Source organism: Zonotrichia albicollis, chromosome 4, assembly GCF_047830755.1.
Source record: "Zonotrichia albicollis isolate bZonAlb1 chromosome 4, bZonAlb1.hap1, whole genome shotgun sequence".
NCBI classification, from domain to species: Eukaryota; Metazoa; Chordata; class Aves; order Passeriformes; family Passerellidae; genus Zonotrichia; species Zonotrichia albicollis.
This window is the reverse complement of record NC_133822.1, coordinates 21574058-21601727: the sequence shown is the minus strand read 5'-3', so window position 1 is coordinate 21601727 and position 27670 is coordinate 21574058. Positions and strand designations below refer to the sequence as shown.

Sequence of the window (27670 nt, the reverse complement as noted above, 5' to 3'; positions counted from 1 at the left end):
AAGGCAGAACAAGGTTGCTGACAATGGCAGGACGGGAATTCTCAGTCATCAGATTACCTCTGAAGAAAGACTATTTCGATTGGGCAATGCAACAACCGAAAGACTTGTTAATCGTGTTGTTAGCTTTTCCAGGAATTTGCACAATCCATTTTCCACAACGTAGAATACTGCAATCACAAATATGTTACAGAGCGAAACCAAGAATAAGTGAAGAACCTTTGGATGGGATCACAGTGTTCACTGATGGCTCAGGGAAGGCACACAAGTCAGTGATCACGTGGAGGAACTCGATGGGGGATTGGGAATCAGATGTAAAGACGGTCCAGGGCTCTCCACAAATTGTGGAGTTGGCAGCCATTGTCCAAGCGTTTCAGTTGTTTGAACAACCTCTCAGTCTGGTCACAGATTCCGCATATGTTGCGGGTGTGGTCAAGTGATTGGAAGGTTCGGTCTTGAAAGAAGTCAGTAATGAGGTTTTATACTCATATCTGACGAGCTTGAAAACGTTGCTAGAGAGCAGGGAAAGAGAATATTTTATCACGCACATTAGAGCACACACAACACTTCTGGGGTTTTTAGCGGAAGGGAATGCTCGGGCAGACAGGTTGACAATGTCCATTTTGCAAACACTGCCAGACATTTTTGAGCAGGCAAGATTGAGTCACACGTTCTTTCATCAGAATGCACAGGCGCTGATGGAATCCGTTCATCTCACAAAGAGTCAGGCGAGGGAGATCATTAGTGCTTGTCCAGACTGTCAGCTTGTGCAGCCACCTTCTTCTACAGGAGCAGTCAATCCGCGGGGACTGCAAAGTCTTCAATTGTGGCAAGCTGATGTCACGAAGTATCCATCCTTTGGGAGGCTCAAAAAGGTTCATGTTTCAGTAGATACATTCTCAGGTGCAGTCTTTGCCTCAGCACATGCAGGGGAAACAGCAGACCATGCTTGTCGACATTTTCTGCAAGCATTGGCATCATTAGGTGTGCCTCAGGAGATAAAAACAGATAATGGTCCAACATATACAGGCAGGGTACTTGACAGATTCCTGAAGAGATGGGGTGTCAAACATACATTTGGTATTCCACATTCGCCCACAGGTCAGGCAATCATTGAAAGAACACATCACACCCTGAAATCCCTTCTGGACAGACAAAGAAGGGGTGAGCCAGATGCAACACCTCACGTGAAATTAAATAAGGCGTTTTATGTGTTGAATTTCCTAAATAGTTCATCCTCAGAATGAGAACACAAACAAAGTTCTTGCAACAATGCAGAAGAAGAGCAATCCCCCAGGAGGACAGTGTTACAAATGTGGGGCATTTGGACACATGAGAGAGAATTGTCCACAGACACATACATCAGCACCGGCGGAAAGGCCAATTTGCGCGCGGTGCGGAAGAGGAAGACACTTTGTGAAAGAAGTCATGTCAATCTTCGACAAAGGAGGGTTTCCTATGAAGGAGCATGTTGAGGTACATACTCCATGGGTGAAGCACGTAGGTCGAGATCGACCCACACTCACGTGCCAATTGACATGTGGACACAGGAGGATAGCAATCGGAGGCATGCTCAACACAGGGGCGGATGTCACAGTAATATCGTACATCTTTTGGCCACGCAATTGGAGCTTGGTCGCGCCCTTGGGGTCTCTCTCAGGCATAGGGGGAGCTTCTCTGTGTCTGCAGAGTGAGAATTCCATCGTTGTCACGGGACCAGGAGACAAGACGGCGATCATTCGTCCTTGTGTCGTCCAGAAGCCGATCCCAGTCTGGGGTCGAGACCTTTTGGCACAATGGGGCACGAAGATCGAAATGGATTTTTAGTAGGGGTCACTGCAGCACTCAAAATGTATGAGAGGCTTTAGCTCAAGCAGCGAATTTGGATAGTATTTGTCTGACACATTCGAGGCCAGGGAGACCATTTTCAGCATGCCTGGTTGGATTGCCAGTGGACGAATGGCCAATTCCAGGGCACTCCACAGTTAACATCTCGCAGATCATTAAAGATCCTGTGAAGGAGTGGTGTGCTTGGGCACATCTTCTTCCTGTGGCTTCTACTGAACCTCAGGAATTGGAGATTTTTGGGTCCATGACAATGGAACTCTGCATGCAGTTTGAAACTCCAAATGTCACAAAGGCAAACAAAACTACTGATGTAACTCCCAATCATGAATTCTATAAAAATGCATCAGCTTGGTGTAAATACACAGAGAGAACTGCCAGAGGATCGATACAAGTCCCAGTGCAATTGCCACGGGGTTTGTTTCTAATTTGTGGGGACAGAATTTGGCACGGCATTCCTGCTAATGCCAGGGGAGGTCCATGCAGCATTGGGAAAATTTCAATGTTGTCGCCAGATTTGAAATCGCTAAGAGAGGAAAAGCACAAGGAAAAAAGATCATTGGAACATGATGCGGCAGATTGCAATGACGAAATATTTACTTGGGACAAGGCAATGAGAGTTGCTACAGCAATCTTCTCACCTCAAGCAGCATCAGGGGTGGCCTTGACTCAACTCGACTGCATGGGTTGTTGGTTGAGCAAACATGCTCAATTTGTGTCTGTCGCAATTGAGTGACATGTTAAAAGACATCAGTGGTGTAAGACAGGCGACTCTTCAAAACAGAGTGGTGATCGATTATCTATTGCTCACTAATGGACATGGGCGTGAGGAATTTGAAGGAATGTGCTGCATGAATCTCTCAGACCATTCAAGATCAATTCATGAAAGTATTCAGAAAATAAAAGAGCATAAATAAACTTGGCGAGATCAAAGGATCTTGGATCCATGATCTGGTAGGATTTCTTGATATCTCTCCCATATGGAGAGGAACTTTAAATATAGCATTATATGTGTTAATAATTCTCTTAGTCCTCATACTTGTTATCCCGTGCATCTTTTCATGTCTAAGATGTGTCATGAGTCAGGTAGCAAAAGAAGTGTTTTTAGTGCAAACAGAAGGGGGAGATGTGGGAACTCACCACATCATTTCTGATGTGCAGAGTCCCCGAGACAATCCTTGGGGGGGGGCTCGGAAGTCCTGGAACGTTGCTAGAAGTGTTTGGTGACTAGACTTTGATCCTGCACAGGACATAACACCTGTATGAGGATGGGAGGATCACACGGGGATAAGTGGTGAAGGGATAGATTAATTACAGTGTGAAACACAGGTTTTGGAATCTCGGTACAGGGGGGTTCTAGGAGACAAGACGGAGGAATTAGGGTGTGTCCTGTCCTTCTTCTTCTTCTTGTCATCCATCTTCGATGGTGATGGTGGCACTTTGAGATTGGTTCTTACTGAGTGTGCACTTGTCAATAAGGGTGAAAGGTATTGGGGAGAAAAGGTAAATATCTTACACGTAGTTTTTGGTATAAAGATAAGTGACCACCCCGAGGGCAGTCAGTGTGCTCATGGCTGGCTTGCTGTGCGGACCTCTGTTGGGCCGGGAGAAAATACTGTAGGTAAGAATTAATAAACAACTTTGAAGAACTGAAAAACCTGAAGACTCCTTTCGTCCTTTGGAGTGCGGGCTGCCCCAAGGCCATCCAGAGCCTTTTCAGGCCATTAGAACAGCCGAGATGGGACAGTCAAACATTGGCAGAAGTTGCTTGCACAGAGCCTGTCCATGTTCCGTGTTGAAGTGTGCCAGCAAGCTTTGGAAAATCTGGTTTTGAAAACCTTTTCTCTTATGGTTGTGTCTTTCTGTAATAGTGCAACACTCTGCTGCAGATTTGGGGAATCCTGACTTAGCACTGTGCATGCTTTGGGATGTTACACTCCTATTACTGGTTCCTGTCAGTTTGGCCCTGGTGCTTTTGGATGCCCAACATGTCAAGGTCAAGTTTTCCTACTGACTTTCAAGGGCATGTTCAGACTTTTTGGGTGTTCCTCTAAGTCTCACTGCAAGCCTGTCCATATAATTTGCATTCTCAAATGGCATCTGTGATTCTGACCCTAAATTAGGAAAATGTGCGTCAGGGAAAAATTTTTCAGGGTGGGAGGAATGGTTTCATCAGAGGAGAATGAAAAACCTGGGGCCAGGATGCCTTTTAGTGAAAAGAGGAAAAGATGCTGAATACCTAGGCTTGTCAAGAGAAGCGGTTTGAGCAGCAGACAGCTTGAAATGGTGCTGGGAGAGAGGATGGGAAATGGTCTAAAATGGCCTTGGATAATGAACCTTCAGGCTCCAGAAGGGATCACTTGGGTTTGTCATATAAAAGAAAAGGTCAGGAAGTGTGTAATAGTAATGCTAATAGCTAAATGACTGAGAATGGAGAAGAATGTTCAAGGAGGTGGAAAAAGGGTAGTTCTTCTGCAAATGACTGAATTCAAAGGGTTGATAGTTCTTTGCAAAGCTCTTCTCCACATGGACTCCAGGGGTTTGCTTTCAAGAACTGAAAATGAAAGGTTTTATCTTCTCTCAGTTGGAAGTGTGAGCAGAAATCCTGCTGTTAGTTTTGATTAGGCTGCTTTTCCCCTCCCTCCTGCTTCTCTGTGTGTGTGTGTGCAGTTATCCCCTTTCTTCCTCAGTTTGAATCATGCTGCCTTTGCCACTTTGCACTGGGGTTTGATATTAAACAGCAGCACCACTGAAATGCCTCTCACCCATCCCTGCTCATCAGTACCACTCTGGTCCCTGCTTATAGACTCACTGAGAACTGAGAATGGTTTTTTTTCCTTTTTTCTTTCTCACTGAAAGATAGCAGCATTAGGAGAAATGTGCTTGTCAGGTTACATTTTAGTAATATTTTGTGCATGTGGAGAGCAGCCTCTGTATGCCTTACTTTTGTAATAGACATTGAGACAGATACAAAGTATCTACTAAATAATTTTGACTCAGCCTGCATGTCCACCAGAAGTTAGATAAATGTTGTTCTTCCAATTACTGGTTATGATTTAAAGGTTTACTTGGTTTGTTTGGTTTCATTGTGTGGGGTTTTTTTTAAAGAAAAGTGAGACAGTGAGAAGTAATTCTTTCCATCCTTCAAATTTCAGAGTTTTTTCATTCCCCTCTCTTCTCTTCTGTTTTGAATCTAGGGATGTCCTTGACATGACTTTTACTTGCCTATCTAACATAGACACAATTTGATGGTGCATGGGGAAAGTATCTAGCTGTGTTAGGGAAATTCTGTGATTATGTAAATAGCAGCATAATGCTAGTTCCCAGAGGTGAGGAATGTGGAGTGGAGGGCAAGTGCAAAGCCTCAGTTTTGGCATACCCTGATAGCTGAGTGCTTGGCTAATTGTGCACTGAGGCTTCTTTTAAATGTCAGTCTTTCAATTCCTGAAAAAGAAAACAGCAGCCGTTTTCCAATTTGAAATAGAACCAGCCTAAAATGTACAAAAATCTGCTCTCTTCAGCTTTGAGATTGTGGTATTTTTGGGGTCCCCCATGGCAGGAAGGAAATGATGAATGTGACTCCATATTCTTAGTAGGCTAATTTATTATTTTATTATATTATATTAAAGAATGCTATACTAAAATTATACTAAAGAATAGAGAAAGTATACATGCAGAAGGCTTAACAAGATACTAATTAAAAACTTGTGACCCTCTCCAGAGTCCTGACACAGCTGGCTGGGATTGGTCATTAAGTTAAAACAATTCACATGAAATCAATCAAACAATGGCAAGTTGGTAAACAATCTCCAACCACATTCCAAAGCAGCAAAACACAGGAGAAGCAATCAGATAATTATTGTTTTCATTTTTCTCTGAGACTTCTCAGCTTCCCAGGAGAAGAAATCCTGGTGAAGGGATTTTTCAGGAATTGTCATGGTGCCATGAGATCCATGGTGGAGAAAAACTTTTTAAACTCCCTAGTTCTTTCAAAGCAAAAGATGAAGAGGTTTTGGCTGACATATCTCTTGTTCCAAAATAACAAATGACAGAGGCATTTTGCAAGTTCACCCTTCTTTGCCTTTCTGCTTTAGAGAGGGTGGACTCATTGGACTCTGTTTCCAGAGGCCTGGCCTCTCTGCAACCTTCCCAAAATGAACAAGAGATTAGTAGAAGATCCCGTGGTTGCAATTTCAAGTAAGGAAGCATTATTTACACAAAATCACAATTCACTGACATAATCATGTAATACTCAAGAAATCAGAGCTGGAGCAAAACCTACTTCAGTTCACTAAACTATTTCAGTGAGAGCTGCTGTTAACGTGTATGGGAAATGTAAGCTGACTTTTTTGTGGTTCTCCTAGACCTGTTGGAAGGAAGCTTTTCATTTAAGCTTGTCAAAAATTTAGCTCTTCTATAGAATAAAGGCTTCTTTTGAAAAGTGGAGTGAAAATATAAATTGTTGCACAACCCCAACCATACAAAGAAGCCCAGCTGATAATAACAGCAGTGAAAGGCTGGCACAAAGGTTGCACGGAGACTGTACTGGCTTTTCTGAAGTGTTTTTTCTCAAGGGAACTAGGAGTTGAGGATGAAAAAGTTTATTTTTAACCCTGGGGCATAATGCTTCCAGCAGCCTGAACAAAAGCATCTAAGTCAATGAAGAGGTGAGGGTGTTGGATGACTTTATCCAGCTTGCCCTGGATGTGTTCCCAGTGTGATAGGAGAGTGTCTGGCACAGCTCTGCCTTGGGGACAGGAGCAATGAGTGGCTGATAGTACCATGGCTGCTACAAGTCCTCTTTGGGTATCCAGCTGCACTGTTGATGGTGTCTTAGGGTGACTGGTGCCCCATCACTTGGGAAAATGCAGGGATTGCAGGGGATTGTAGCTTCACTTTACAGCTGCGGTGGTCGAGCAGAGGGCTGAAGAGAGACTGGCAGCAAAGAATGATGAGCTCATTTTTAAAACTGTTTTGTTCCCATATATTTTGGACTGCATGGCTGAGTAACTGGCAGAGACCTGTGCTTGCACCAAGTCTGAAAAGATGAGCACTTACTGCTCCCAGAGACTGTGTGGACTTCCAGGGAGTTAATCACAACAGCTGCTGGTGAGAAGTGCCAACTTTGGTCTGCAAAGGTGGTGTGGAAACGTGTACCTAAATCACCTTCACTGTACGTTAATTCCTGCAGCTTCAGGTTCTGCGTATGGAGAATATTTTTATTCCTTCCTTCTGCATATAGAGAATTTTTTAAAGATTAAATAGGGCAAGTTTTCAACATTTGGGCTTTGAAAACCAAGGGGAGGGATTAGATATGCTTTCTCTGCAATTCTTCAGGGTGCAGTCTTTGCAGTGCGCTTGTAAGTGCCCTTCATTCAGAGCACAGCTCTCCCGTGCAACCGTGCAGATGGAAGGTCTTGCTCATGTCCACTCTTCAATAGCTACTACAATTTCCAAAGGATAAGTAACAAAACATCACTGGTGTGGGTTTCCTGCTGGAGAGAGATGAATTAAACTGTGAGCTCTGTGGAAACCTCAGCAATCCATTTTGTATGTCTGCCTTTCAAGGGATTTAAGCATGAGAGGGAATGTGTGGATGAGAGAGAGATAAACTTCTTAGAGCTTAGGCTGTTTCTACTCATTATAATTTTGAGCATTTTCCAAGTTGTTTTTCCAAGGGCTTGAGTAATTGCTCCTCCAAGATTGAAATATTCTTTACATTATTTTTTTTTTGATCTTGGAAATTGCAATACAAATGACTATGCATATATAAAGTCATTGCCTAGAAAGTGTAGTGTCTGAAATATCTTTCTTATGAGGTCTGTTTTGGGGTAGATTTTTAAAAACTAATACATGCATAATGTATTTGCCTTTTAAAGCATTTTTACATAAAATAGTTACATGGAAAACCTTTGCTCTTCTACTCATTTAAACAGCTGCCCTCCACACTAATATTCATCCAAATCAGTGGAAAGCTATTGCAGAGAACAAATTATATGGGGACAAAATCTGTGTGCTGTGGAAGAGACCTGGGTTTATTGCCTCAGTAGACCTACACTCAGAGTCTGCAGTGCATGTTTCCCTGGGAAAAGGACAAGTAATTTGGTAGAAAAATCAGAGAATGACATATAGTCTTCCTTCTCAACTTAGGTGAAATGGCAAGATTGTTTTTTAATTAGAAGTTGCTCAATTTTGTTAGCTGTCGGTATGACCTGAAAAGTGAAGCTTTTAAAGTATTTTGAAAAAAGGAGAAGGAGCTGGTTCAGGTTTGTGTTCACAGTGAGCTGTAAATGAGATAGGGCTGCACACACCACAACCTCTCCAATTTTCTTTTTTTAACTTGGATCTCATATTTTCCCACAATGAAAAATCTTTACCTTTTCAAAATGAGGGGAAGAAAGTTAAATCAGGCTTTTACCTTGCAGTTATGGCAAATGCCAGATAAATAACATGGCAGTCTAAAGTGATCATGACCACAGTTGTTCCCTGGTGAACTTGTGTGTCCTCCCCATCATCTTGCTGCTGGCTGGGGAGCCTGTTCTGCCCCAGCACCATGGGAGAGAGAAGGGGCTCCCTGTGTGCTCAGGAGCACCTTCATGTGTCCTGCTGGCACAGACCTGTCAGCCTTGGCAAAGACTTCTGCTCTTTTCTCAGAGATTCAACCATGCTAGGAGCTAATTCTTGAGGTGGCTCTTAATCATAAATTAATTCATACTGAGCCACTGATAGCAGGCTGGGACATAGTTAAATTATACAAATGGAAATGTATTGAAGCAGAAGCTTTTTAAATTAAGCTTTGACCAACAAGGAAAAATGGTTAGGACTGGCCTCGGTGAATATTGGCCTTGGGATGGTTCCCTTGGGGCAGAGCTGAGCCCCAGTTTGAGAGGCTAATTCTTCAGGCAATTAGATGCAGGCTTGTCTTGACCCTTCTGTTTAAGAAAATAAGTATTTTCATATTTGCATGAATTACCCCTCTGCTTTTATCATTTAACTGATGTGCTGCATCACTCCCTGGTGAATGCACCTTTCCTTTGGGGTGCCAGGGGTCATTTCCTCAGGACAAGCTGCTGGTCACAACCCCAGGTTATGGCACCTGCCCAGGTTCCCTGAATGCAGCACTGCTGCAAAGTGATTTCTGCAGTGAATAAACATTTCCTGCACCATTTTTGTGTGTTTTGTCTGAACATCTCTTGAAAGTCACCAGGACTGGCTTGTCAGTTGTCACAGCTGCTAGCAGGCAAATCAGATGAAAGGTGGAAGCTTCCAGGGCACTTTGATGTCTGCAGCACTTGTGTGTGCTGCTTCTGTGGAGCTGTTGAGATCTGATTTGAAAACCTTTGCTTTCATAAACAAATTTGTCTCCAATGTGAATTTCAGATTTAGTTTTTCATCTGCAGTGTGCTTTATATAAACATTACAGATCTGAAGGTACCCAGACCCAAGACAGGTCTGGTTTGGAGCTGTTCCTGACTCATACTCAGAGCTCAAAGGAAAAGAAAATACTTTTATTTTCCAGTTTTTCCAATGTTCCTGGCTCATCTAGCTCATATCTTGTTACCAGAAAAAAAAGGTAGTTGCATAACAATTACTTACAATACTTGGACTGAAGAGGTAACATGTGGAAAAACTATTGGTCACAAGAATGCTTTAAAGCCTGTTCAGGTGTTTTCCTCTAAAGAATTAGGTTTATTCATTCAGGTTCATTGATGTTTTTCTTTTCTCTGTTGTTGGTTTGCTTTATTTTGTTTAAAGACAATTGTTTTGTGCATATTGATAAGGTACTCTTTGAGAATACCATCTGATTATCATCTTCCAGGATGCATTTTTGAATATGTGGCTTTGCAAAGCTGCAGTTATCCTTTATATGTGTTCTAAAAGGAGTAGAGCAAAGGAAGCGGTGTCCAGGTAGCTCATCTCTTCAAATGCCTTCAAGTGCTTTCAAAATGTATGTAAAGTGAGACTTCAAAAGGAAAATAAAGAAGCAGTCTATTTTTAAAGGCTTGGACTGGATTTAGAGGATCCAGGCTGTGACTCCAGCTCTGTGGTAAGCTTTCTGCCCTACCTTTGGTAGGTTACTGGAACAGAGAGTTGGAAAATGGCCAAGCTGTGCTTTCATTGGGAGGGCTGAAGGTGTTGAAACTGGAGTAACAGTGCACAGTTCCCAGCAGGAACACCATTTCTGGGGAGAACGAGTGTGTGTGCCCTTACACATGCCTTATGCACAAAGTTCCTGTGACTGGGAATTTGCTGAGAAGGTCCCAGGTGAAATCCTCTTCTGTTTTGGGGGTAGAACCTATATGTGGTCTTACCTCTTTGGAGCAGGGGTAACACTGATGTCTTTTTGCCTTCTCAAAGGATTTTGGTTTTGCTCTGCTGCAGCATGGGAAGGATTTTGAGATATCAGACTCTTGTGGCAGGAAAAGTAATTTTTATGTTGAGCTTTGTGAATTGCTTAACATCTCAGATATTCTTTCCCCAGTATTTATAATGAAAAGAAGATTATTTTGTTTTTTCAGTGTTTGAACTTTAAGGTCTTTGGGATAGATATTTCTTACTGATTATTGTCCTGTTATTGTGTTATGGAGAATCAACACCAAGACGAAAAATTGTCAAGCTTTGTCCTCTCTCAGAAAAACACTTGTAGGGAACCGATGTTCAAGTGCTGGATCCATTTCCATCTCCAGCAGATAACTGTGATTGGGAATTCTACAGGAATATCTCAGGGTGTGCATTTTAAGCACTATATCTTTGAGCCATGTGAATGTTACCAGAGGTGGGTAAGCCGCGGCTGAAGATGGTGCTGGAGCAGCAGAGCTGCCAGCCTGCAGTGGAGCAGGTCCCTGTAGCCCTGGCATGTCCTGCACAGGGAATTGAGGTGCTTGGCCAGGATCCCCTGGAGGATGGTGCCAGAAAAGGGAGGTGGATCCAGAGCCTTAGAGATTGACTCTGCTGCCTTTTCCTTCACTTGCTGAAAAGGTTGTGTGAGACAGCACTGCACCACATCCTATTGTAAATGCTTTCTCACCAGCGAGGGGAGAGAATGATGCACCCGACTCCATGTTCTCAGAAGGTTCATTTATTACTTTATTATATTATATTAAAGAATACTATACTAAACTAAAGAATAAAGAAAGGATACTTAATAAATGCTAAGAAGATAATAATGAAAACTCGTGACTCTTTCCAGAGTCCCAACACAGCTTGGCCCCAAATGGCCAATGAGTGAAAACAACTCACACCAGAATCCAATGAAACAATCACCTGTGGGCAAACAATCTCCAAACACATTCTACACAAGCACCACACAGGAGAAGCAAATGAGATAAGGATTATTTTCCTTTTCTCTGAGGCCTCTCTAGCTGCCTTTTGGCTTCCCAGGAGAAAATCCCTGGGCGAAGGGATTTTTTCAGAGAATGTGAATGCCACTACATCCAGCTAAGATATTAGGAGGCAGTGGTTGCAGTAGAAGCCCCAGGGACCACTTTGCCCTGGGCTTCTTCTCCTTGAGCATTTTCTCTTGGAAAACGTTCTGTGAACAAATTAGAAATGGAGCTTTGAACATGAAGAGTCTTAGAATAATTTTGGTTGGAAAAGACCTTGAAGGTCAACTCCAGCTGTGAACCTAACACTGCCAACCCACCACTCAGTCATGTCTCTGATTGCCATATTTACATGTCATTTAGATGCCTCCAGGGATGGTGACTCAACCCCTTCCCTGGACAGCAGTTGCAATGCTCAGCAACCCTTTCAGTGGAGAAATTTTTTCTAATATCCAATCTAAACCTCCCCAGACACAACTTGAGGCCATTTCCCCAATCCACTGTTTCCAGGTTGTCCTCAAAATCCATGTAAGTTTCCCTCAAATGATGATAGGTACAAGAATCTCTCCATCAAAAATTATTTCAGGCTTTATATGATAGGTGTCTAACCTCGTGCAGCTTGAAAGTATGTAAAAAGTAATTAGAGTTTGGCTTCTTTAAACAGATGACAAAAAAAGTATTTACAGATTTTTGTATATTATTTTTCTGGAGGAAACTGGAACTTCCTTCTCAGTCAAAACTGCTGGGTACACAAACATTTTATCTGCTAATCACTGACAAGAATTGCTAGATGATAACAACCTAATCATATAGTCATCAATAGTTTTTGGGTTTTTTTTAAATCAGCTTTTCTCATAGTAATTTGGTTACAAAATTTGTGCTAGTGACCATGTGGAATATTATCAGTAGCACTAGAGAAAAGTCAGCATGGAATTTCAGAACTTAATGCTCTTATCCAAAATGATCCTTGCAACTTTTCTGCCAAGACCTGTTTCTTCATGTGGATCAGGAGAGACTTTGAAGGTGTCTCACAGACTAGGACGTGCTGCTTTTTCTATTTGGTTTTTTTGATCTTTAAAGCTTTCAGAGTTATGAAACGTTACGAGACTCCTAAGCCTCTCCAAATAGGGATTATAACTCGAGTTTGTGTAAGTGCTCTTCAGCAATACAGGGAATGCACAAGTGTGGTTGTAGACCATTGCATGGGCAGGGATTCATAAGTGACTGATCTGTAGCTGGGAGTGTTTTGGAGGTGTAACCTTGAGACTGACTTGTGTGCATGACAATAATTTTGCAGGCTGACTGAATAGCTATTAGTAAGACAAGATGAAAAACGTTTTTGCCCTGCCAGCTGACCTTCTGCAGATTGTGGCTGGTTTTCCACAGAGAGCTGCTAGCAAGGAGAATGGGTGATGCAATTTGTTGTTGTAATTTGCATTTTTATTCAAGAACATCTTCCCAGTGACCTCCTAGTGGCTGAGCAGTGTCGGATGACAGCGCTTTTGCTGCTGTTGGTGTCTGCCAAGGTCTCGGGCTGGGATGTCCAGGAAATGGGAAGGGTGAAGCTGGGCTCCTCTCCAGGCAAAAGCAGTCACTGGGGCTGTAGGAAAAAGCCTTCTCACCTGACTCAGAACCAGGGTGTTCATGCAGGTATCTTTCATCTCCTGGAGTGGGGCAGAGAGGATTAGGAGAGATGGGCAACAGCCCAAGTGTTACCCAGGATCTGGGTCTGGCCTCCATGAGAGGGAAAATCTTGTGGTTGTTCAAGCCAGAGCTTGTGAGACTTGCCTGGCACTGATGAGGCTTGGGTTTGGACATTGCCATGCAGCTTACAAACCCAGGGGTCTTTACCTTTTCCAGATGGGTGGTCTGCAGTTTGAGATTTGCTGTAAGGATGACTGTCTCTTTAAGACCAGTATGTGATTTATTTATTTACATTAAAAATTTGTACTTAATTTATCCCCTCGTTTATATTAAATAAGTATCTTGTGGTATTGCATCATGCCAGCTGGATATTTGATAAATAATTTGCTGTTACCCAAATTCTGAAACATTCAGCTCAGCTGGACCAAAAGAAATTTTAATTTAAAAATAATGCACTATGTGGTTACTAAAATCAAAATATTTCAAAGCAATGAACTAGTGGGTTAAAGACAAATTCGGGAAAGTAACATAATATAAATACACTAGCTGTGCAGAATATATTTGAGAACTAAATTTTTATTGGGCTTCTGTTTGGATTTAACTTCAAAGCTCTACTTTTATATACTTAGGGACTGTAAACTAATGCTGTTATGTGGCCAAGATAACTCTTCTGGAAAGTACACTCAGCTTTGAAAATAGAAGGCAAGTGGAGCAGAAGCAGGCAGGCAGGAGCAAGCAAGAAACCACAATGTTTCCTTGAAATCCACTTCTTTCTCCTCTTCTTCCTATGTAAAAATACATGCTTATTATGGAATTAGAGTATTGTTATCCTGTACTAGAGACAGAACTTCTGGTATCTTTTTGATAAACTAATTTAATGACAGAATAGATCTAGATAAGGTATGATATCTATGCTCAGCTGTTTCTTTACGGGAGGAATGAGTTTTAACAGATTTAAATAATGTTTAAGGTTTTTAAGCTCTGTCTTATTTTCCAAATAACATCTTACATATAAGCATGCTTTCTGTCTTTTGTCATGGATGTCCTTGCCAAACAGATCTCAAAAGCAGAACACAGGGAGATAATTCAATATCTGCCTTTCTCTCCCATGTCTAGATTATCAGCGGCTGATGACGGTGGCAGAGGGAATCACAACGCTGCTGTTCCCGTTCCAGTGGCAGCATGTCTATGTCCCCATCCTCCCTGCCTCCCTCCTGCATTTCCTGGATGCTCCTGTTCCCTACCTGATGGGGCTGCAGTCCAAGGAGGGAACCGACCGCTCCAAGCTGGAGCTGCCTCAGGAGGTCAGTGTCCACCTTGGGGGGCTGTCCTGAAATGTCTGACTGATAGATGAGGGAATTACTGCTGGGAAACAATGCCTGCTGTTGGGAGGCTTCTCTGGCACTGTGGATACTGATTGCCAGCAGCAGTGACCTAGTAGAGAGGTTTCCACAGCACTTCTTGGTCCATTTCTGAATTTAGTGAGTACCACTAACTCTTTTGGTTTCTAAATGCTTCTCTTTCTCCTGTTTGTGGTGACAAAGCTGATTTTTTGTTGATTTTCCCTACATCATGCACTCCACTAGGTTTTGTTACTCCATCAGTGTCACAGTCCTACTGACAGTGGGCTAAAGAGCATTTTGTTGGGGTAGGATCTCAGGTGCAGTTGCTAGATGGTGTAAACCTGTCCCCTTGCTGGTGAGGAGCTTCCCATGTCCTGCCAGTCCCATCCCATCCGTGTCTGAGCCCATGTGTTCCTGTCTCTTACTAGACCAGAGTCCTGGCCTCAAACAAGCCAGGCTTGCACTAATACTGTGCCTGTGAACCACTTAGAGAGGGAAAAAAAAAAAAAAAAGGAAGGAAAGGTCATCCTCTTAATCTCAGGGTTAAATGGAGGTGGTGGTGGAGAGCGAAATGGAGATTTTTCTCCTCAAAATTTGATGAAGGTGATTAAAACTGCTTAACATTTTAAGCTGGCCATACAGCAAAGCCTTTGGGATATGGCTCATCTGTCTGCATTCAAGGGGGTGACTTGAACCGTGTGCTTTTAAACTTGGGCTTTTTCTTAAAATCAGTGGTAACCCCAAAAGTACCTGTTCATACAGCATTAACATCTCCTGCCAGTGGCTGTGCTGAGGGGACCCTCCTGGGGGCAGAGTCCTTAAGGATTCCAAATACCTGCTCTGACTGAGAAGGCAGATGGGAACAGCAGCAGAGGAGAATATACAGGAGTGGGAGTTTTTGTGTGGAAGTGGAAGGATAGACACAGGGCAGGGGTAATAGAATTTTTCATTAAGGTTTATTTTACATACTGCATGAAGGTGGCCAAGTCAGCCTTGGTGGTATGGAACTGCAAATCAAACTTTACCTCATGGATGCAGTGACTGAAGCACATGAAATCTGTACTGGTGTGGAAGCAAGGCTGCTATCTAGCTATGCTCCTCAGTAAAACCATGCTAATATTACATAATTGCTGTGATTTTTTAGATTATTAGTCACATGCTTTTGGTTAGCAGATTAAGCTGTCATTTTCCTTAAATTAAAATTTTAATGTGACAGTATTTAGTATTGCAGTAGCGTTGGAATAGCAAATATCACCAGGGAGAGAAGATTAAGAGTGGGGTGGAATCTGCCCCCTCCATGATGTTTAGCAAATGAGTGAAAAATACCAGCATTTATGAATACCACAGGTCCAGTAACTGTGAGAGAGGGAGAGAAAGACGACACATTGAACAGGGAAGATCTTGAATCTCAAATTCCTCTAGACAATAAAAAATAAAAATACCCTCAGTGATGAAGCGCTGTTCACATCAGGACTCCTTTATTGTTCAGGCCAGGGGCTAGCTTTTCAAGCTCTTGCTCTAAATATAAACCATTTGTTTGTTAGAGATAAAAATTCTAACAACTGGCCATCATGCTCTCTTAAGGTTACTAATCTCCCTGCATTAACTTTAATCATCAGATGTTTTTGAAGAGAGAAGTGAGACCAATTCCCCAAGGGTTTTTTGACTCTAAATCTCATTTTTCAAATTTTGTAAATGATATGCAGAGCTGAAATTAAAAAGCCTTTGAAATGAAATATTGATAGATAAGAAGGCAGTCCCTGAGCTAAAGAACTGTACTGATGCACACCACAACTGTGTAATAGCTACATAGTTAAATCAAATTGTTTGGTGTGAAGAAATGCATTTGTTTGTACAGACTAAATTTAATACAAAAAAGCTGAAGGGACACTTCTCCTTTACCAGGTGAATCCTAATGTGCTTTAAAGTATGTATGTGAAATGTGATTAATGTTATATGTCCCTGAAATATCCAATATATTATAAACATATTTGCTGTGGAATGTGTTGTCTGGCTGAAAATTAACCTCTCAAAAATGAAGGAAAATAAATAATTTGCCTTCACATAACCTGAAGATTAGTCTAGGGTGTTTGATAAGAAGTAAGGAACATTGAAAGTGCCTCAAAGAAGGCAGAGGATCTGTGCTAATGGCCAAATCAAGCTAACAAAGACCTACTGCTGCTCTTTGGGTTTTCTGCATCTCCTGTTCTGCAGTTTTATGCCAGGATAAAACACATCAGAACTCTGCACCTTGGGAATCTGACCTGGTTTAAGATTTTACTCAGCACAGTGCACTCAGACAGCAAATTTTACATGTAAGCCACCATTCAGAAGATCAATTACTGTTTTTCATTCTGCTGTTATTCCTGAGGGTGCATTTGCAATGTAATTAATTTTTATGTGGGGTTCTTCTATCCCTCCATTGACACTTACCTAGTAAAAGTATCTGCTCTGCTAGATTGATGTCTTCACTTAACTTTAATCTTACAGGCTGAGATCTATCTCCATTCATAGCAAAGCTAAGAGCACTCTCTTTAAATCTCAGGCAGAGGAATTGCCACTGTTAAAAGCCTCCATGGAAACAGGGGGTCAGGGGAGTGGGGAGACAAGACAGCTTCTAGTGGACAAGATGTACTCAGACATAATCCCAAAGGATTTCTGTGGGACCCTCTTTTGTAGTTTTGCTTAAAGCAGCATCATCTTTCTCACTGAACATTTCATTTCCTGGTAGCTCAGCTGCAGAGGCTTCTTGCAGTTGGATCCTGGTAAAACAAATGTGACTGTGAGATGCAGTAATTCACACAAGGGGTATTTGCATGGATTGAGAAGTAGTGCTGCCCTTCCTGCTTGGTGGTGTGTCCTTGGCTGCTCTGGGAGGGTATATGAAATCTTTGTAGTGGAGAGTTTGGGGTCTGCATGTCCTAGGGAAACAAGAGAATGCAGGAGCCTTTATTTGTCATCCAGCTGACCCTCAGCTTTGGTGAAGTCAAGAAATTTCACAGGCTAGACAGCACAGCTAAAGTGTCCTGCATACGTGTGCAGGATACACATTCACCTTCCTTCTGTCTGGGAGAAAGGGCTACATTGCAGGGGAACCAGTTCAGTGCTGAATGTCCATTTTGAAACGTCTGTTTGTATTTCAGGCAAACTTGTGCTTTGTAGACATCGATAACCATTTCATCGAACTGCCAGAGGAATTCCCGCAGTTCCCCAACAAGCTGGAGTTTATCCAGGAAATCTCTGAGGTTCTCCTGCAGTTTGGGATCCCTCCAGAAGGCAACCTGCATTGCAGTGACAGCGCCACCAAACTCAAGAACTTGGTTCTTAGTGACCTGGTGAACGACAAGAACGGGAACATCCCCAGCAATGCCCTCAACATGTACGAGCTGCTGAAAGGCAACGAGACCATTGCCCGCCTGCAGGCCCTGGCCAAGAGAACGGGTGTGACCATGGAGAAAATGACCATCAGCACCCCCCTCACAGAGGAGAAGGATGGGAAGCTGTCCTGTGAGGAGCTGGAGCTGAGGGACTACAAATTGAATGTGCAGCTCCGCGAGGTTTTCGCCAACCGCTTCACGCAGCTGTTCGCCGACTACGAGGCTTTCGTCATCCAGGCCGCCCCCGACATGGAGTCGTGGCTGACAAACAGGGAACAAATGCAAAACTTTGACAAAGTAAAGATAGCCATGTCTCCATCTAAAAGGGAGAGGGAGGATAGCGGTGTTTGTGTAAATATAGCCTAGGCTCTCTCTGGTCTGCCGTTCCTCATCTGCCTCACTGCGAGATTTGTCCGTTTCCATTACACAGGGCCAGATCTCCTGCCAGAGTGAATCGGAGCGCATCCACTGAGCTGTTCAGAGCCATCCTGGCTTGTGCAAACCAAGCTGGCAGGCTTCTGCCCAGCTCGTGGGGCTGCTCCTGTGGGCTTGGTGGAAGGGTAGCAATGCAAAGTGACTTCTTTTTCTCTCTTTCTTTCTTTTCTTTTTGGGAGCAGAGGTGCACACTTGAGATAAAGAACCAAATCTAGTCTTTCATTTTTCCTATCCTCATGGTAGAGGTTTTGGTAATGGGTAACGTTGTTCTGGAGAAGGTTGTCACTTAAAGAGTATTGTTATGACTCTATTGTCGTGTATGCATAAGAGGGATAAGGAATCTCTTGAGGTTAGAAATGGGGATATAAATAGATGGGAGGATAGCAAAAAGAATGGGAAATGTTGGGAAGCTTGCACAGCTGCTGAGTGACCCTACAAAGCAGATAGTATTCTTAGCCATCATCTTTTTTAGGTCCAAGTCCTTCTTTAAGGAAAAGGTTAAGAGGATGAACAGTGAGGAACAGACTAAATACTGATCTGAGTTAGTTTTTGATTTACAAAACTTGCTGCCATGCCTTTTATTGGTTTGTTTGTTTTTGGCCATTAAGCAGTGCAGCATTCAAAAGGATGGGGTTGTTTAGGCAATCTCTGCTAATGTTTCTGCAATAAAATGGGCTGTTAAGTTTAGGGTTTTCAAAGCTCAGTTAGTGATTTAGACACAGTCAATTGTAATTGGAAATTTGTGATTAATTGCCCTGTGTAACATCACTGAGGAGCATCAGCTGAAGAGCACTGTGCACCCCTTTATTCATGTGACACCTTAAGTGATATGGTCCCAGGCAAGGATGCCCAGACCAGAGGTCCCACAGAGACACATGTGATGGTTTGCCATGCATTTCACAGGGTTTATTCCTGGGGGGGAGGCTGCTATGTTCTTTAAAAAAGCAAGCAGCATGAGCACTACTTTAGTAACTCAATATCCCTTTGTTCCAGCTGTCACAAAGCCTCCCTGACTGCTTATTTCTTACAGTTGTGAACCAAACCCCTTTGCAGATGGGTTCATAGCTCTCTGAGAGGTGTTTCTGTGGTGGGGGAAGCCTTGTCTAGGCCTTCCTGCTGGAAGGATGGCTGGGCATGAACGTGACACTAATGAGGTGTTCTGTATTCCAGGCTTCCTTCCTTTCGGACCAACCTGAGCCTTACCTCCCATTCCTTTCACACTTCATCGAAACACAGATGTTTGCAACCTTCATAGACAATAAGATAATGTCCCAGTGGGAGGAGAAGGACCCTTTTCTACGGGTTTTTGACTCCAGAATTGAGAAAATAAGGCTGTATAACGTCAGGGCCCCTGCACTGCGGACATCCAACTACCAGAAATGCAGCACTCTGAAAGAAGCAGGTATGTTCAAATGGACTGGTAAAATATTCACAAGTACAACGTCAGCCACCAAGAAATATAGGTCCTCAGTCATCTGAGTGTTGCAATTGATGAAATCCTAGAGCTGCCTGAGGAGGACTCAGCAGTATCCTTATCTCATCTCAGCAGCAACTTTAGCGTGCTGTTAAACACCAGAAATGGCAGGAGCCTTTGCCTTCTCTTTGATCTCCCTTGGGCTGGTGCCTTTCATAAAATCAAGCCAAACCCAAATGGAACTGGCTCACAGTTTCTCATTTCAGGCAGCTCCTGTTACTTTTCCAGGAGAGCTTTCCTTCACCCTGGTGGTGGGACCAATGCCAGCCACACAGAGGAGTCGAGCCCCGGTGTCTGCTCCACTGGCCTTGTCTCTCCCTTCCATAAAAAGACATTGTTGTGCCTTGCACCATTTGGTTAGAGCAGCAGGGGATGCTGGGTGGGGATATAATCCTGTGTGGCATATTTAGTACCTCCAGCAATAGATGTTCAGTGTTAATGAACAATACACTGTACTGAAGGATTGGATTTTTTTCTGTTACTGTCACAGGATGCCTTTCCAAATTATATTTTAATTTCTTACCTAATGCTTGTTCAAGTATTTATTTAATTTTTAAGTAATACAGGGAAATATACTCCTAAATTTGTTGGGACACGTATTAGTAAGATAGGGCAAAAATATTTCTCTTTTTTTTTTTTTTTTGTTTAACTCCTTCAGTGTTTTACTTGCTGTAAACATGTCAGAAATAGAAATCTGTGTCTGTTTAAATTTTTCTGTCTATACCCAATTCTAATTTGCAGGTCAGCTGTCTATTCAGCGTCTAGTTTTGGCAGATATTGTGGCACCTGAACCTCATATTCTGTCTTGTGAAAAGCAGCAAACTGATAGTAATATCAATTTTCCTTCATATTTACCATTCACAGTATATGTGACCCCAGCACTGATCCAGCACCTGTTTGTTTAACTATTTTTGGAACCCTTCAAATCCTCTGACCCCACACCACCCACTCCTTTTCTCCAAAATGGAACCAAACAAAGTGATTTTTATTTTTTTTAGAGGGGAAAAATACTTGCTGAGTTTCTAATGATAATGTATGTAAATCTTGTGACAGCTTCTTTCCCATCACAGTTTTATAAAACAGGAAATGAGTTATATGTTGTTCTTAACAAATGCATATTTATTCTGTAGCTGTGGTATGCTGAAGGAACAGGCCTGCCCGTTAATAGATGGGCTGGAAAGAGTTGAATATTAAAGTTGCTAATTAAATGCTGAATTCACCCATACACCTCCTTTCCCAAGTTCTTCACAAGTTAAGAGGGTGACAGGTTTAATTTTCATTCTGTTTGAGGTTTGAGATTGAAACTCTCAAATCCTTGAAGCAAAGGATTGAACTGCTTTAGTTTCAGTGGAGCTGAGATTCCTGGGGAGCCCTCTCTCATCTTACCATAGCCTTCCCTGTTTCCAAAAATCTGCTCATCCTCCTGATGCTGCTCAGGTCTTACTACAGTTAGCTGTGCTTTTTGAAGGCCTGTCATCCAGTTAAAGCAGATCTAAATTCAAGAGGAGGATAATTGTATTCCCAGATGTTTGCAAAATTCAAGTGTCCCCCCACAAGCATCTGCCCAGGGAACGTGTCTGGGGCTAAGCAAGGTGCCCAGTCCCACAGGGGTTGCACCTGGCCTTGGAGGTCTCTGTTCTGCTGAAGAAGCCTTAAAATCCAACAAGGAATTTCAGGGAAAGGTTGCATTGCTGTTGCCAGCTCCTAATGCATCTCATAGACTCCTGTAAATACCTGCTTGCTTAACAGCTAACTTGCACCAGTGCTTGTTTGTGTTGGGTAAAGAAACTAAAAGCAAAACTAAAAACCCTACAGCACAAGTGTCTCCTCACCTCTGTGAGTGGCAGATTTGTGTGTAAGGTCACCATTTAAGTCTCTAGTGGGTTTCCAGGGGTCTGAGTGTGACGCAGTTGCTCACCTGTGACTGTCACCTGCAGCCCAGTCCATCGAGCAGCGCCTGATGAAGATTGACCACACGGCCATCCACCCCCACCTGCTCGACATGAAGATTGGCCAAGGGAAGTATGAGCAAGGATTTTTCCCAAAGCTGCAGTCAGATGTCTTGGCAACAGGACCCACCAATAACAAGTAAGCGCAGGTTTTATTTTCTGGATTTAAAAACAGGTTTCTCATACAAATGCTTCACATCATTGGACAGAAGTCCTAATTTTGGGTGGCATATAGCCAGTCTGATGAATGGAAAACTAACAGCTGTTTCCATTTCTGTTTTTTTTTCAGTCCATTTCATGGGCTGTGACTTTTGAACATATGACCATAGTTTGGGTTATGTCAGGAGGTGTTAGCTGTTTTGGGGAAGATTCCTCACTGCTGTTTTCTATTTAGTAACTACTCTGTCTTCTCATACATAGTTTTTGTTTTCTAATTGGGTTTTTGAGTTTCAAATGAATTGTTTGACTGTTTTGCACTAAATACAGTAATTTGGGAACTCAAGCCAAAATTGAGATTCTGAAAGAAATTTTGATGTTGAAACCTTCACACCATGATGTGAAATGAAATTAGTGTCCACTCTGTTCTTTTCTTTTCTTTAGCAGTTATTACCCAACCCAGAGATTTTTATAGCTCTCTTTCAGTTGCCACATTGAAATACCCTGGAAGGATAACTTGGTGAGGGTGGAAAGTGTGTGACTCTGTACCTGGGTTTCTTTTTTGAGTCTGAAAAGGTTCTGTGGCCCACTTTGATAAGAGGGTAGTGGTACCTATAGCTGTGGAATTGAGCATGCCATTACATGGTTCATTTGCCTAATGCAAAATGGGAACCTGGAGCACTGATACACTTTACAGTTATAATGCAAAGTAAGTGCTGTGAGTTCCTTTATTTTGAATCTTTCTTCCTGCAAAACCTATGAATGAGGGGTTTCTCCCTCTTCAAAAGTGAAATACTTGTGCATCACTGATTACAAACTCATTAAATTATCAGCTGAAGCCCTCAGTTTCAGTTTCTGGTAGTCAAAATGTGGGAGCACAGGTAAATCCAAGAGCTTCAAATGCTACAGTTGTCCAAATCTTAAAGCTACCTCTTGTTTTAGACATGTGCATGCACACACGCTGCTCTGAGCTTCTGCATGAGGTGCCCACTCAGTTCTATTTAAACACCTTTTGTTCATACCAGTGCTAGCTAAACCCTTTTGAATAACCTGCTAGGAATAAGAATTGCAAATGATAATGAGATCCTTAAGCACTGAACGTTTAAAGAAATGGAGTTCTTTAAAAGAAATTTTAAAAACCCCAGAACCAACCGCAGATGAGGAATTCATATTTCAAAGTTCCTTTGGTTTCAGGCTTCCTGCAAATGGAGACAGAATTGTATGGGGAATGGTCCTTTGAGGAATGGAGGATTTCTTCATCTTGTGAGATGCTGTATTTAGCAGTCTGGCTCTTATCCTTATGGGTGGGTTTCAATTTCACAGTGTCAGCAACAGTGAGAGTGTGCCCAGCCTGCTTAAAGTTGCTTAAACCTTCTGTGTCTATTGCAAAATCATAGTGAATCTATGAATAAGCATCACTTCAAAATAGTTTTCCTTATGCTCTTTGAGATTTGCTTCCATTAGATTGGTACCTGTTCTAAATTGACTTTAACTTCTTGAGTGGTGATTTTGATTTAGATCACAGCATGTTTCAGAATTTATAAGTTCCAAAATCCCATTGCTTACCACAAAGCAATGTCAAAGTGACAAATGTTTGGAATTCCTCCAGTTGTATGTTGCCAAAGAGGCTTGTAATTGGAAAATCTCAAGACCATCTGTTTATATCTTTCTTCTGCCTAGTTTTCATGTGAGCAGCTGAGAAGACTCTCTCTCTGCCATTTAGGACATGTAATTCTGCTGATTTTACACTTGTGTATAGAACAGCTTTTCCTTGCCTTCTGCAAAAGCAGTGTGACTCTTCTGACCACAAAATCAGCTGAAGTATAGCCTTCCATTAATTTGAATTTCCCAGTGTATGATTCTTGGGGATAGGTTTTACTTACAGGACTGGAGCTTTGCCTATGAGCATGGGCTAAGAGAACATTTCTGCTACGTTTCCAGACTCTTCAGGTGTAGCTATTGTGTGTTTATATTATAAAATTATTGTAAAGAATATTGCTGTGTAGATGAGAATTATTTTTGCAGGCTTCAGTTTTACATAGCAAATTTTGTCCCAAATTTTGTATGGAAGTGTATTTGTGGGAAATGGGGAATAATTCCCATGTTGCAGTCAATTGTTGCTGGACAGCAGCAAATAAACCAATTCAAAGCTGTTTTAATGAAAAGATGTCCTCAGTGGCCAGCAATCAGGGATTTATTGCTTCCCTTTCTGGGCTGATAAACTAACAAATACATAACCAGAGCTCATAATGTTATCTAGCTGTTCCCTTCCTGTGAACAGGAGGAGCACTGAAAATACCTCAGTTACTAGGCTGTTACAAGTGTAATATGTTATATCTAAATCACAAATATAATGCAGCAACAAACACTTCTAGTTTCAGTTCTAGATCCTATATGTGATTTAAACAATTTTGACTAAACCCAGACCCAGTTCTGTCCTCCTTCCCATCAGGCAGCAGTGTCCCGCTTGGACTCTCTCTGCTGTTTGCCTTTGATCCATCTCCCATATCATGGGAAAACCTTTTGAATCTACGGGGAGCAGCTGCAGCTTCCTCTGGGTACAAAAGCATCCCCTCCACGCTGCTTTAAGTGTGTAAAGCAGTGGCTTGTGCAAAGTTCTCCTAGAAAGCATCCCAGGAGCAAACAGGCTGCAGTCCCTCAGGGTTATTTCTCTGTTATTCTGGAAAAGAGCTGTGGTTTCCAGAGCCCTCATTTCCTTTCTCAAACCCCAGCACCACTCTGTGGTTTCTATGTGTTCCCTTCTTCCCTCTGTGCATTTTCTGCCAGGCTTTAAAATTGTAGCTGGAGCTCCACTGGCTGAGACATTTGCAGGAGTGGAATTTGAATGACAAAAAGCCAAGCTACATAAACACTTCATGGTTTTTGATTAGCTAATTGTTAAATTAGGGGGAATATGCTTACAGTGCAAAATTAAAACAATGAAACAAGCTGTGTTTTCAATCTAATTGATTACCTTGTAACTTAATTTGTACTAAGAAGCTTGATAAATGAGATTAAATATTGCAGAGGAAAACAGTGATTCCCAAGCATGGGAATATATTTGCATTCTGGCAATTTGTATTGAATGCCTCCAAAGAACAACTGAATGCATTTTTTTCCTTGCTTCTTTTGGTTTTCAAATGAAGGGTTTGCTTTGTTACACATCTACAAAATGGCTTTAATTACCCTTTTTTTGCCTTCCTATCTGTTTAGGCCTGCTTCCCCTCCCACTTCTTTATTGGAGCCCTGCTTTCCTCCTTGCTTACTTTCCTGACCAGCTTGTTTCCTCTTTCCTGCCCTGGCCACTTCCATTTGTTCCTGAGCTGTGTTTTGCTGATCTGTAAATAAATACTGACACCACTGTGTCAGTATTTATTTACAAAACCTATGCAGTAGGAGTGTATGGAATTGGAATTCATTTTTGTGCTCTGTTTTATGGCATGACTTGGTGGGCACTGTCCTGAGGCCTTCATCTTCAGCCCTCTCCTTCAAGGTGGGAACTTTCCAGGGTTTATCTGCCTAGGGCAGATTCTTTTTTTGCTTGTTGCTGGCATTTAACATCAGGTAATGATTTTAAAAGAAAGTATGATGTATATATAACACAAAGAAGTTGATGTGTCTCTGTGTGATGACAAAATTTGTTCTGGTTTTAACTAAATTATTTTTTGTATGCCAAATGGTCTTTTTCTTTTAATGAGTGCTTCATATTATATGGCCTTTTACTGCCCCCCTGTCTGTTGGGTACCGTTTTAAGGCTGTGTTAAATGAAGATATCTTCTTTTTTAATCAAGCCAAACAACTGCAAGTAATATAGAGTGGTATCTCTGCAGCACATCTAGGCGGGCACAAAATGAGTCAGCACTGAGCTTATTTAAATTTTGTGAGTAGTAGAAGTTCATCTTTTATATAAGAAAATCTCAAACAAGCAGTTACTATACTTCAGGTAACCTAATGTAGCAAACCACTGATGGGTGCAATGAAAATATGGACCACTTGTACTCCAATACATTCATTTTCAGGAATAAAGTGTGAATGACAATCTGTGCTTAAAGATGGTTTCTGAGATAGGAAATAGACATTGTTGTGACTTGGAATCTCATGGGTTCCTCCTGAGCTACTGATCCTCTGCTCAACTGGTGCAAGGCAGGAAAAGTGCAATTAACTTCTTTGAGTTAATATGTCATTTTAACATAGCTGTGCAGAATTAAAGCTGACAGGGGAAAATGGGCAATGAGATCCTTGCATCCACTATTCCATTTGCTCTCCTCTGAATAGTACTCCTGTCTCAAAGGGCTTGCAAATTAAATACCTCATAGGACAGTGGTTCCTCAGGGCAGGTGATGCTGCCAATTCACTACAGCTCTTCCTTACAGAGGATGACAACTGTGTGTGCCACCCTTTAAAATCACTTCTTTTCATATGAACTGCTGAAAGAGTCTGCCAGTGCAAGGCCACTCTCTTTAAGGCATTTTACTAATTTTTGTCCATCCAATGAGCAGTTTCAGAGCTTTCCTACTTCACCCTATGGCAGAATTGAAAAAGTCTCCATCTAAGCCTTCATTCTCCTTACCATGGAGCAGAGTTTGTGGAGCAGATTCACGCTGTGGATCCCCATCCATGATCAGGTGGAGCTCAGTTTCCATGTTCCTTTTCTTGCTGTGTTTGACGTGTGTTTGGCTTGGAATCTCTGTGTACAGTCCCACACATGTGAGCCCTACAAGGAGTTGGATGTGCAGGCTGTGTGTGTTTGAAGTGTGCATGTTTTAGGGGGATTTGCTGGGGCTGTACTACAGCTGTGTGCCAATTTGTGAATCTGAAACTCAGATAACTCCTTTGATGGACCTGTATAGGTAGAATGGGTATTGTCATGATTTGCAGACCTAAATAGCAGCCTGCCTCATGAGATGGTGTATAGGAGGAGATTTAGGTTCTGTCTTATAGACAAATGCATTTCTCTCTTTCCTTCTCTCTGTGATCACTGTAAATGGATTGTAAATTACAATAGTGATTTTCATGGTGATGGTAATATTGGTTATATCCATCTGAGGAAGAAGTTCTCTAGCAGCATGTTCATTTTTTGCAGTATAAATCTTGCCTGCTACACCCATGTCTGATTTGGGAAGACATAATTTCTTCATTTCTCAAGGGAACTTTAAAAAGGGGGGCAAGGGAGAAGGTATGGGAAGAAAGATCTGTACACATGGTCACAGTGCAGCATGGCCAGTCCCTGGTGTGAGGTGCTGTCTTGCTAGATGGTTTCTGACAGTGCAACTTTGCTGCTGACTGCCTTACCTCCTTTATTATAGAAATGTAAAAGATGAGACTTAGCATTGGATGTTTCAAATATCACCATTACATTCCCTCCAACCTCTGCAAACCTATTCCTATGCTTGTTGGGTCTAATTTGATACTAAATTATGCTGACTTGACTGCTTTTATATCACAAAGGTCTTAGTTGGAGGTACCTTACTTCATCTCCATATGTTGAACAGAGCACAGTGTTCCCTGGCCCTGCTCTGAAATATCCTGCTTTTCCACAGTCCCTGGAGGTGAGGCATTAATCTGTGGATATGGGAGTTAGATACAGACAGACACACTGAAATGAGCCTTTCCTCATTTCTCCATGGAGGCAGCTTGTCCCTGTGCTCCCTGCAGCACCCGAGCTGTGTCTGCTCCATCCCCAGAGAGCTGGTGCTTGTAGCAATGCCTCCACTGTGAGGAATAAATGAAATATGTCAGTTGTCCATGCTCATGGCTCTGCCAGCAAAAAACTTAAAAGGAGAAGGCATTTTTTTGGGTCAGGGAGTCCTTGGGCAGCATCCAGGCTGAGCAGCAGGGGGGCTTCATCTCCTCAGGACAAGGAGAAAGAGGGACATAGGCAGCAGGGGTTATCTGAAAAGCCCAAGTCTAAGGGCTGCTGGAGGGAGAACAGCTTTGCTTTGTGCTTTGGCAGCACCTGGGCTGAGGTGTGAATAGAGCAGCAGCTGATGACAGGGCCAGCAGAGGTACCCACACAGGATTTCAGCATGGAGAGCTGGTGCTCTCCTCTGGGCCTTTAATCCCCCTTAAAATCACTTCAAGTGGTTGCAGGGAGGGGAAGAGCAATTTGAAATGCAGTCACTGCTGA

At 42.3% G+C, this 27670-nt stretch overlaps 1 protein-coding gene across 6 annotated transcripts in view; it reads left to right on the top strand.

The window, feature by feature from the left end:
- Window positions 1-27670, top strand: part of DENND5B (DENN domain containing 5B) — a 109402-nt gene that overhangs the window by 55240 nt on the left and 26492 nt on the right. For 3 of the 6 annotated variants that reach the window (XM_074539068.1, XM_074539069.1, XM_074539071.1), the window contains 5 exons: window positions 13926-14113; window positions 17296-17826; window positions 19135-19366; window positions 20180-20266; window positions 21376-21526. In XM_074539068.1, coding sequence (XP_074395169.1) covers window positions 13926-14113; window positions 17296-17826; window positions 19135-19366; window positions 20180-20266; window positions 21376-21526 — 1189 coding nt within the window. The remainder of the gene's footprint in view (window positions 1-13925; window positions 14114-17295; window positions 17827-19134; window positions 19367-20179; window positions 20267-21375; window positions 21527-27670) is intronic. The other 3 variants (XM_074539070.1, XM_074539072.1, XM_074539073.1) reach the window with 1 other exon arrangement.